General features: G+C 38.0%; 1 protein-coding gene across 1 annotated transcript in view; it reads left to right on the forward strand.

The window, feature by feature from the left end:
* The window catches only part of LOC127625612 (puromycin-sensitive aminopeptidase-like), a 40792-nt gene that overhangs the window by 2369 nt on the left and 26116 nt on the right, over positions 1-12307 (forward strand). Inside the window, exons 2-9 of the mRNA XM_052100894.1 lie at positions 5719-5803; positions 5953-6030; positions 6233-6354; positions 6628-6735; positions 9772-9972; positions 10078-10174; positions 10279-10312; positions 10530-10644. Of these exons, the coding sequence (XP_051956854.1) occupies positions 5719-5803; positions 5953-6030; positions 6233-6354; positions 6628-6735; positions 9772-9972; positions 10078-10174; positions 10279-10312; positions 10530-10644 (840 nt within the window). The remainder of the gene's footprint in view (positions 1-5718; positions 5804-5952; positions 6031-6232; positions 6355-6627; positions 6736-9771; positions 9973-10077; positions 10175-10278; positions 10313-10529; positions 10645-12307) is intronic.

The following is a 12307-nucleotide window of genomic DNA, read 5'->3' on the forward strand; positions in this document are numbered from 1 at the left end:
TGAAGTTTTATATTGACAGGCACAGATTAAATGGGCTGAAGAGCGTTTGTGTACTATACACTTCGCTGTGTCTAGCCTAGTGTTGTCACGATACCAAAATTTCAGTTGTCAGTACCTGTATACCAGTTAAATTTGACGTTTCTTGATACCAATTTCAATGCCACAGAAAAAAATATGTAATTTTCTATTGAACACACTCTTTAAGCCTATTCAAATTTTACACTTCAATAAGAAACAAGAAGCAACACAATAGCATGTTTCCTTCGAGTGTTTGTCAATTAAGTAAACAATGTTTCAAGTTTAAGTAGGACCCTATGAAATCAGTTTAATAATTTTTTTCTAAAATCTATAATTTTTTCCCCCAAATTCCATGTTTTAAAGTTGAATTCAATTTCATCATCAAAATTGTGTATTTTAAAAAAACATTTTTAATAAATAACAATTTTAAATTAATTTAAATTTTTGATATTAAGTCCAGCTGGGATAGGCTCCAGCCCCCCGCGACCCTGTACACAGGATAAGCGGTTGACGATGGATGGATGGATGGATGGATGGATGGATGGATATTAAGTCCTTTAGTAAAGATCCTTACAACATAATATAAAACACAATATTGGTCTTATTTTTGTCAAATAAATTGGTGCACAACAGAGACATTAAATGAAAACATGAATGTAAATTACTATTCAGTACAACAGCTCTCTTGCTTGTGAGGTATTGGTTATAAAATACATTTTACTAAACACTAGTAATATATTTCTGTTGCAATTTCTTAAATTTCACACATCAAGCTTTAATTTTGAATCAAACTTTTATTTTGACTTTAAGCTGTTTCTGGTTCTGATTTTGACAGTAGTTTCACAATTCCAGATAAAATGTTTGTTATATGGTTATATGGCACCAGGAGTAGGTTCCATTCAGTTATCACCACTAAGCCCTATACCCTTCGATGACTTTACCATCTACTGTGAGAGCTTTGGAGGGCTGAAAGGTTTGGGCTAAATAATGTTTATTTGGAACTCGTCTTTTAATTTTTAATGGAAAATTATATTTGTATGATTCTGCTCCCTTCGGAGGCTTATTTGGACAGCAGAGCCAGTGTGATTACTGAAACGCAAAATGCTACAATTTAATTGTATAACAATAGCTTGCAGGCGCCGCACATGTCACGGTAAATGAACGCTCTTTCTGTCATCTACTACAATATGCACAGTGAGTGATGCTCGTAAAATTATGTGTTTTAAGAATATGAGAGGCTTAACACATTCACTTTGCAGTGCACAGCACATGCAGACTGTTTATTTAAATAATTAATTCACACCACACACATTTGTGGTTTAATAAACAAACAAGGACATTTCAAAATTTTAATTAGATTAATATTCCATTTCTGTGTAAAAGGAGTATCATGACATGCGTTAAGGTGAGCGTGTGAGCATTTGAATGCAGTCCTGTGTCACCCAGAATTGAGTCAGTGCTCGGTACTACTCTTACATTTATTCATTTGGCAGATGCTTTTATCCAAAGCAACTTACAAAAGATGAAAACATAAGCGAATCATCTTAAGGGGACAGTGGTACAAAAGTGCCATATTACAAAATTTCACTTGCATCAGAATAGTATTCAAAACATATACAAGTGCAGTTTTTTTTTTTTTGTTCGTGACTAGTTAAGTGCTCTTGGAAAAGATGCGTTTAAATCGTTTTTTGAAGACAGAGAGTGAGTCAGCTTCTCGGATGGAGTTGGGGAGGTCATTCCACCAACATGGTATGATGAAGCTGAAAGTCAGAGAAAGTTGTTTTGGTGCCTCTTTGTGTTGGTACAACAAGGCGACGTTCCTTAGCCGAACGCAGGCTTCTAGTGGGTGTGTTTCTCTGCAGAAATTATTTTAGGTATGTTGGAGCAGACCCAGTGACTGTTCTGTATGCCAGCATCAGAGCCTTGAATTTGATACATGCATCAACCGGTAGCCAGTGGAGAGAGACAAGGAGTAGTGTAACATTTGCTCTCTTTGGTTCATTGAAGACCAGACATGCTGCTGCATTCTGGATCATTTGCAGAGATCTAATTGCACATGCAGGGAGGCCTGCAATGAGAGCGTTACAGTAGTCCAGTCTAGTTACGACAAGTGACTGAACAAGCAGTTGATGTTGTAGAGTGTAAATCTACATGATCTTGCCATCATTGAGATGTGGTCTGTGAAATTTTGCTTATCAATGGTTACCCCTAGATTTCTGATCGTTTTTGAAGGCGTTACTGTAGTTGAACCCAGCTGCACGGTGATGTTGTGTTCAATAGCAGGGTTGGCTGGAAAGACCAGGAGTTCGGTTTTGGCTGGATTGAGTTGCAGGTGATGTTCCTTCATCCAGGCCTAGATGTCTGCCAGTCAAGCAGCGATTCGAGCAGTCACGGTGGTGTCGTTGGGCTGGAAAGACAAGTAGAGCTTTGTGTCATCGGCGTAACAGTGGTATGAGAAACCATGTGCCTGAATGATGGGTCCCAGTGATGTTATGTATAGGGCTGGGATAAACGATTCTTTTTTAAACGATTAATCTAGCGATTTATTTTTTCGATGCATCGATTAATCTAACGATTCATTTTTCAGTCCGATTCGATTTCGATTCGATTAATCGACTTGTGAAAACACCGGTAATACCGGTTTCATCGGGGGTGGGGGTGTATAAAATGTAAAAAAAAAAAAAAAACATTTGCCGGGAGTTTGATTGACTGGCGATCTGATCAATCAATCATAATACGCCATTTTTGTCCGACAAAGTAGTCAGGAGACAGAAGATTAACGTCGGTGGATTTGAATTTGAATAATGGATTGTAGGCTACTGTACTGACATCTTTCCGCGGTTAAAACAACAGTCCTTCTGATGTAGGCTACATTTATGTTTAGCCTATTTGATGCTATAAATTAACCAAGGAAAAGATGATCGGTTCACAAGCAGCTTTAACTGAGGCAATCTGTCACGACACATTAAAGAGCCACAAAATAGTAGGCCTATTTATGGTTTAATTTTCTTTGAATGACCAAATTTGAAAGTTGAGACTTTATTAAATGTTACCTGCTTGGTCCTGTCTGTCAGCGCGTTGTCAGTGTCCTCTATGTATTTTTCACGACATTCATAGCTATAAGCGTATTATTAATAGCTATAGCTGAAAACTTTAGGTGTCGACAATGTATTATAGCCTACTCCAACATCGAGTGCAAAGTGGGGAGTTGAAAAAAAAAACTTACGGTGCTCTGTCATCTGCAGCTGCAACCGGGTGGCGCCTCTTCAGATGCTGGTGCATTGCCGTGGTGCTAGAATGGAAGGCCATCTCCATTTTGCAAAGACGACATATCACGGAATTGTTTCCTTTTAAATTAAAGAATTCCCATCCTTTAGAGGAACGAGTGCATGCCGCCTTGCACTTCTGATAGTCTGAGGAGCCACTCGTGTTGCTACTACATTCCGGCGACGCCATCTTTGTTTTGGGTCCGACGAATCGACGCGCATATTTTGCGTCGACGTATTTTTTGCGTCGACGTCATCGATGACGTCGACGCGTTGTCCCAGCCCTAGTTATGTATATAGAGAAGAGAAGTGGCCCAAGCACTGATCCCTGAGGTACCCCAGTAAGTAGCTGATGTGGCTTGGATACCTCACCTCTCCAGGCTACCTTGAAGGACCTAACTTTGAGATAAGAGTTAAACCAGTTCTGCAGAAACTCTGGCGTCGTTGGATTTTTTTTTTTCTCCAGAATTTGTACCGAAGTACTTTTGACATCACTATAATCAACAAAACTTGATGATTCCAACACATTTTCAACACATTCCACTCTCACAGTTTTTTGCCTGCATTTCATATAGTGCATTCAGAAAGTATTCAGACCCCTTAATTTTTTTCCACATTTGGTTATGTTGCAGCCTTATGCTAAAATGCTTTAAATTAATCATTTTTTCACATCAGTCTACATTACATACCCTGTAATGACAAAAAAAAAAAAAAAGAAAGATTTTTGATAACTTTGCAAATTTATTAAAAATAAAAAACTGAAATATCACATTGCCACAAGTATTCAAACCCTTTACTCAGTACTTAGTTGAAGCACCTTTGGCAGTGATTACAGCCATACAATTTTACAAGATTACAAGTTTTATTGGGTATGATGGGACAAGCTATGCACACCTAGATTTGAGGATTTTCTGCCACTCTTCTCTGCAGATCCTCTCAAACTCTGTCAAGTTGGATGTTGACTGTCAGTGGACAGCCATTTTCAGGTCTCTCCAGAGATGTTCGATTGGGATCAAGTCCGAGTTCAAGCTCTGGCTGGGCCAATCAAGGACATTCACAGAGTTGTCCTTAAGCCACTCTTGCGTTGTCTTGGCTGTGTGCTTAAGGCCATTGTCCTGTTTGAAGGTGAATCTTCTGCCCACTCTGAGGTCCTGAAAGCTTTGGACCAGGTTTTATTTAAGGATAGCAATGTATTTTGCTGCGTTCAGCTTTCCATCAACCCTGACCAGTCCCCCAGTCCCTGCCACTGAAAAAACACCCCCACATCATGCTGCTACCACTTCCATGCTTCACCGTTGGGATGGTATTGCGCAGGTGATGAGCGATGCCTGGTTTACTCCAGACATGATTCTTAGAATTGATGCCAAAATGTTCAATCTTCATTTCATCAGACCAGAGAATCTTGTTTCTCACAGCCTGGGAGTCCTTTAGGTGTTTTTTTTACTTTCTTGCACTGAGGAGAGGCTTCTGTCTGGCAACTCTGCAATAAATCCCAGATCAGTGGGGTGTTGAAGTGATGGTTGTCCTTCTGCAAGTTTCACCCATCTCCACACATGATCTCTGGACCATCGCATTCTTGGTCACCTCTCTTACCAAGACCCTTTTACGCCGATTGCTCAATTTGCTGGATGGCCAGCTCTAGGAGTTCCAAACTTCCATTTAAGAATTGTGAATGCCATGTGCCTTCCCCAGATCTGTGCCTCAACACAATCATGTATCTGAGCTCTGCAGACAGTTCCTTTGACCTCATGGCTTGGTTTTTGCTCTGATATGCATTTTCAGCTTTGAGACCTTATTTAGACAGGTGTGTGCCTTTCCAAATTATGTCCAATCAATTGAATTTCCACTGGTGGACTCCAATCAAACTGTAGAAACATCTCAAAGAGAATCCAGAGAAATGTGATGCACCTGAGCTAAATTTCAAGTGTCATAGCAAAGGGTCAGAATACTTTTTTATAAGTTATCAAAAGTATTGTTTTTCTTTGTCATTATGGGGTATAAATTGTAGATTGATGTGAAAAACAAATAAATAATTAAAAAAAATATTTAGCATAAGGCTGCAACATAAGAGTATGATAAAAAAATGAAGGGGTCTGAATATTTTCTGAATGCATTGTAACTCCAAACCTGAAGGTATATTTGTTGTCTTTGAGCTAACTCTTGTTGTGTCAGTGGGGCTGGTTTAGTATTTATGCTTTATGGCCTTAGATTCCTGCAGTGAGTGACTATTATATGTAGGTGAAGTGAGATTGTTCCTTTTTATGGGGGTTGTCTGATGCAATAGGAGACAAAAGCAGCTTCACAAAGCATTTCAAAGGCAATTTATTTTTTCAGGTCTTGTTACTTGAAATTAAAGTACTTAACAAAAACTGAAAACTGTGGCTCATGAAACCTTTATTAATTATTTAAACAGAACTGCCATTTTTACTGACAGGTTACACAACAGACAAACCAGATTGTGATGAACTGTGCTGACATAGACATTATTACTGCTTCTTTTGTGCCTGAAGGTGGGGAAGGTGAGTAAGAGACTCAAAAATCTGCAATCACTATAGTAACCCACATTCAGTATTTCAGTATTTGCCTGATTACAGGTTCAACCTGAATTTAATGCTTCCAAGTCTTGTTTTTAGGATTAACTGTGCTCCTTTTCTCCCCATCCATTTAGAAATTAACGCTACAGGATTTAACTATCAGAATGAGGATGAAAAGGTCACCCTGTGTTTCCCCAGCACTCTGCAGAATGGTAAAAAGCACATTGTGTGGCATGGGAAAGAAACCTGCTGCTGTCATGTTAACAAATCACTGTGTAATTAGTTGCTATAATCAGTTTGTCGACTTAAAAGAGGCTTTATCAACTTCCTGTTAAAAGATAAATTGGTTTTCTCTCTATCCTTTTTTCCTCTTTCTTTTGTTTTTTGTTTAATCAAGGACCTCATATTTTTCAGGGTCAGGATCATTGAAAATAGACTTTGTCGGAGAGCTGAATGACAAAATGAAAGGTTTCTATAGGAGTAAATATGCAACCGCTTCGGGAGAAATACGCTATGCGGCTGTCACCCAGTTTGAGGTAACCCTCTGATGAGGTCTAAATGTAATGAGTAACCATACAGGCACTGGATTGTAATAGAGAAAATCACAGGGTAAAGATGATTAAGATTAGGATAAATGTTGGCGTGCATGCTCATGCATGTACATTTTTATTTGTCTTTGATACACGCATATGTCCTTGCACGTGTATGAATCACACGACTGCTACCAACACTGACCCTGAGTTCTGTCCTGCTGTCTTCATCTCTCTCATTCTCTCTTGCTCTCTCCCACCGTCTGTCATCTGCTCCAGGCCACGGATGCACGCAGAGCTTTCCCTTGCTGGGATGAACCAGCAATCAAAGCCACTTTTGACATCACCCTCATCGTTCCTAAGGACAGAGTAGCCTTGTCGAATATGGTACGTGTAATTTTTCTTTTTTCTTTATCCTTCCCTCTGGAAACGAGTGTCTAACAGCTTGATGCACATTACTGTCAGACGTGTGCATTATCTAACACTGGCTCGAAGGCATTGTGCCTCACCGCAGCCGATGTAGAACAGCTCTCACTCTCTGTTCAAGTCATGACCCACGGTGCTCATGCACAAAAAAGGTAAAAGCAGAAAGCAGTTTTAAAAAGATCTAATTCTTTAGCGTTCAGAGGACATCTTCAAATACCCTTTATGTTCAAACGAGAAAGATAATTGTTTTAATCTTTAATTTTGGTCTAGTCCAAATATAATATAGGGTTGCTGTCAGCTTTTGTCTTGTCACCAAGATACCCCGTGATTAGTTCTGTTAGTCGATTAAAATATTCGATTGTGATTAATCGCACGATTTTTCATAGTTAATTGCAAAAAATCACAGATTTTTAAAATGCTTAAACTTGACACTATGTACAGTACTTCTTGTCCTGTCAAAATGCATTTGGTTCTTTCTTAGAATGGGAAAGAAAACAAAATGAAACAATAATGTTTTATTAACATTTTCCAAACAAAGTATTCCAAAGTATAATGATGGATGCACTAAAATAGCACCAATTCAAGTAACATCAAACATTTCTTAAAGTCTAAGTGGAACGTTGACTAATTGCAAGAACTAATCCCCACAGGTTAAGTATTAATTGCAATGGGCATTAAATCTCTTAAATCCTCATCCTCCACAATATTAATCATGACTATTCACTTTGCTACAGCAATCGTGAAAATATATTCACATGATTCATGTCAATTTGTATTTTACTCCACGTAAAAGGCGCTGCAGAGTGCGTCTTGTTTTGCTCTGAGGGCTGGGAATAGGCACATAAATGATACTTCATCTGAATTGTCTGGTAAGATGAAAGCAAAAGATGGCCATGGGGAAACGCTGATGCTTCACTCCATCGAGTCATGTGAATGCATACTTATTGCAGGTCCTATTTAGGTTAGTTTTGTACAGAAAATAAGATTGAAGTCCATTCTCCATCACTTCATCATTGACACAGAATCAAATTTTCCATCCTATCCCAAACAGTATTCAGAACTCAACAGAACTGAATAAAATGTCAGAATCTAATGTGAAAATTAGAATATGTTAATCTCATTAAAGCAAAATTAACAAATTAAACAATTTAAATTAATCACATCCGTTAACATGTTAATTTCGACAGCTCTATAGTAAATAAAATTGCTTTAATGTGCATGCTCAGAAATGTTGCTATCATGGACTTCATACAGGAGAGTTGATTCAAGGTGAACAAAGCTGTTGTGATATCTTGTGAAGTAGTTATGTAACTGTGCAGATCTCCATACTGAAAGTAGTTGCATTAAAGAACAGAGTTGGCACATGAACCGTTCATAGACTGTCTGATGTATACAAATGTTCATGGACATTTTTTGCAAACAAAAATGCCAAACGAAAATCACCAGTCCCAGTCTGATAGGGTAGCTGTTGCATGTTTCAGAGTTTCTGCTAAGAAATGCCAGCCAAAGTATCCGGGAATTATGATGTTTGCCGGCCAAATGGGAAAAAATCCGGTCATCACATTTTCGTGTTTTATTTTGCACTGTAATTCAATGGACTACGCACATTATATACAATATAATAATGACACAATCACAATTCATTACAGCTGCTTTTCCATAAAATAAATGGCAGTCATGGAAATATTAACGTCTAATTCAAAAAAACTTTCAAAACAAAAACAATAGGCACAGCAAAAAGCTAAACTGTAGTTTGCCATATATATTTTCATTCACAAATAAATATTAAAATAGCAAAAAATCACTAAGTTATGTCATATAATTTCTCACCTTGGCTAATTTTTTTCTCTTTATTTTTATGACTGTATTCCTAATTGTTCGTCCTCAAGATGAACACAAGGCTGTTTTAATGTGATTCTAAAATGAGAAGGTTCTTGCTGCGTGCATGTAAGATGGTACTAAGGCAGGCTGCTTTTGCCAGTGTGTGGGATCAGCCCGTGGTTGTCACTGATTAGGACTTTTTTTTTTTTTTTTTTAACTCTGTGGCAGCAAAGAGCTGTCATCTTTGAAATGGTGTCAACCTGTTGCTGACGCTTCATGTTAATATTTTCACCAGACATTGTGTCCGACAATTTTAGAATTTGTCGGACGTTGGAATGTTTTAACAGTCAAAAAACTGTATTATTGGCTAAAGGAAACCCTTTCAGGGTTACAGAGGATTTTATCACTCTGGCAGGAAACCAGGTTTTTTTTACAAGGTACCAGGCTGCCACAATTAAAGCTTCAAAGAGAGAACTAGTCTTTGGATGTGAAAAAGTTTGCAAAGTTTGTTACATTTCGGTCATGATAACTCAGAATAAATTTAGGGTGTACTGTGGATATGATAAGTTGATATGATTTGGTCTTAACGGAGTAGATTCGCAATGCTGCGGCTGCTGTTAGAACATACACAGACATACAGTATTGAGCATGTGAGACATGCTGCTACTGCACAATAGACATGCATACAATGCCCTTGAAGCTGATATAAATGTGGTGCTGGGGAGGAGATGGGTTTCATAGAAAAATGAATATAGTGTGCTGCTGTGAAACAGGCTTATTTGCAAACAACTGAACAATTTAAATGTTTGACAAGAGAGTGCACTAGTTTCATGACTGAACAGAAACCCATTGAATCTATTGTTGTTTATTATTGTGCTATGATCCAATTTAATTGGAAAAATTAATTAGAAATGAAATAAATTTCTTTGGTACTTTAACTAGTCTTCCTGAGCCAGACTTTTAACTAATGTCATAAAGTCTGTTTCAGTTTGCAATGTGACAAACCACAATTTTACTACCTCTTCAACACTGCACTGATCTCAGCCAGAATAAGCTGCAAACTGAAACAGACTTTATGAGAGTAGTTAAAAGTCTGGTTCAGGAAGACTAGTTAAATTACCAAAGAAATGTATTTAATTTATCATTAATATTCCTCACGTTTCTCTCTTTGTGCAGAATGCTGTCGATCGAAAGCCATATCCAGAGGATAACAGTCTGGTGGAGGTGAAGTTTGCCACTACACCCATCATGTCCACCTACCTGGTGGCATTCGTCATTGGCGAGTATGACTTTGTGGAGAGTCAGTCATCAGATGGTGTGACAGTCCGTGTCTACACACCTGTCGGAAAGGCAGAGCAAGGGAAATTTGCACTGGAGGTTTGAGAGCTTACTAACCTGTGTCTCAAAGCAGGGCATTCTAAGAGTTATCAGCGACTGTTGTTGTTGTAATTACATTTATTTGTTTTCTTTCTCTCTTTTCAGGTTGCTACAAAAACACTTCCATTCTACAAAGATTACTTCAATGTTCCTTATCCGTTGCCTAAAATTGATCTAATTGCTATTGCTGATTTTGCTGCAGGTTTGTGTAATTGTCTACTCATGACATAGAAAGTCTGCCTTAATGGGCTTTGTCAGTGTGGTTTTTGTTTTTGTTTTAATTTTTGGCACTCTTTTGTCCTCTAGGTGCCATGGAAAACTGGGGCCTTGTAACTTACAGGTGACTTTTAAATTAAACGATTATATAGCCATCCTGATACCTCATAAACCTTCATGGAAACAGAGAACCTTTGCTTTTCAAGAGAGTTTCATTAAAATTGTATCTGTCTTGGTAGCATATTAATGCCTCTGTATACAGTATGTTACACATAATGCTCTGTGTTCTGTTCTTATTTTTTTATTTACTGCTTTAAAAACTTGTGTCTGTCCCCTTGCAGGGAGACAGCTCTGCTGATTGACCCTAAGAACTCGTGTGCATCATCCCGGCAGTGGGTTGCCCTGGTAGTCGGCCATGAACTGGCACATCAGTGGTTCGGGAACCTGGTTACCATGGTGAGTGTGTTCATTCAGTTACTGCACAATTCTTGCTGGGTTAGCTTTTTGCTTTTGATGACATAGTCCGTTTAAATACCAGTGACAGCCAAGCCGATTAATTGGCTAAGATATGACTATTTTTGAGATTATTTGCATAGGCCAATAACCATGCTTGTTTGGTTGATTAACAGAAGAGAGATTTCCCCCTTGTATCAGTTCCAGAATGTACCAATAGCTTCATCAACAGGGCATGAAATTCACCACAGGATTGCGGGTATTGCGCACATTTTTAATAATTCTCGCTAGTTCCACGTACCCTAACATAGGGGAATTCCCGCACACATTTATTCATATTCACGTACAGTAGTTGAGACTTTTTGAACTAACCCACACATGTGTACAAATTAAATACTTTTGAAAACATTCCCTGTCTTTAGGTTAATTGGGATCACTATTTTAAGAATGTGAAATGTCAGGGGGCCTGGGTAGCTCAGCGAGTATTGAGGCTGACTATCACCCCTGGAGTCGCGAGTTCTAATCCAGGTTGTGCTCAGTGACTCCAGCAGGTTTACCAAGCAAATTGGCCTGGTTACTAGGGAGGTTAGAGTCACATGAGGTAACCTCCTCGTGGTCGCAAAAAGTGGTTCTCGCTCTCAATGGGGTATGTGGTAATTTGTGCGTGGATCGCAGAGAGTAGCATGAGCCTCCACTTTTGGAGTCTCTGCTGTGTCATGCACGACAAGCCATGTTATAAGATGCGTGGATTTATGGTCTCAGAAGCGGAGGCAACTGAGACTTGTGCCTGAAGGCACAGTTAATTTAGTTTATGAAAACTTCTGACCCACTGGAATTGTGATATAGTCAATTAAAAGTGAAACAATCTGTCTGTAAACAATTGTTGGAAAAATTACTTAATGTCCTAAATGACTTGCCAAAACTATAGTTTGCTAATATGTGATTTAAAAAATAAGTTTTTATGACTTCAACCTAAGTGTATGTAAACTTCTGACTTTAACTGTATATTAATAATAACATATTTAAAATATCATCCTGTTAACAGTCTTTAATTAGTTTAGATGATTAGATTAGATTCAGCTTTATTGTCATTGTGCAAAATACAAGTACAGAGCATCTAACCAGAAGTGCAAATAGCAATATATATATATATATATATATATATATAATGTAAGTGTATATACAATATGGGTTTTAATAGTCTATACATAATATTATTTTCCATAAACATAATACCTGATTTAGCAGCAAGGTCCTCTCGCTCTATTCTATCCATTAAATTGATCCAATAATGAAAATTCTGTCATAACCTTCTCACCTAATGTTTTGTAAACCAGTATGACTTTCATTCATGGATCACAAAATTAGATGTTTGGCAGAATGTTTTTCTCAGTCACCATTCACTTTCATTGTGTTGGAAAAAGATAAATGAAACTGAAATGTTGACAGGGACTAAAATTCTGCTTAACATCTTTTGTGTTCCATTTTAATTTCTCTCATCTATGGACATGAGGTCGGGCAATCATGACAGAATACATTTGTTTGGTTGAACTATTCTTTTAACTGCCTGTTTAAGTATTTGTTAAAGGTACAAGGGAACAACAAAATAAGTCGGTACACAATAGCATCATATCTTTCTGGAAAACTAGTGACCAATTGAGAAAAT

This window comes from Xyrauchen texanus, chromosome 32 (genome assembly GCF_025860055.1).
Source record: "Xyrauchen texanus isolate HMW12.3.18 chromosome 32, RBS_HiC_50CHRs, whole genome shotgun sequence".
In the NCBI taxonomy this organism is placed as follows: domain Eukaryota; kingdom Metazoa; phylum Chordata; class Actinopteri; order Cypriniformes; family Catostomidae; genus Xyrauchen; species Xyrauchen texanus.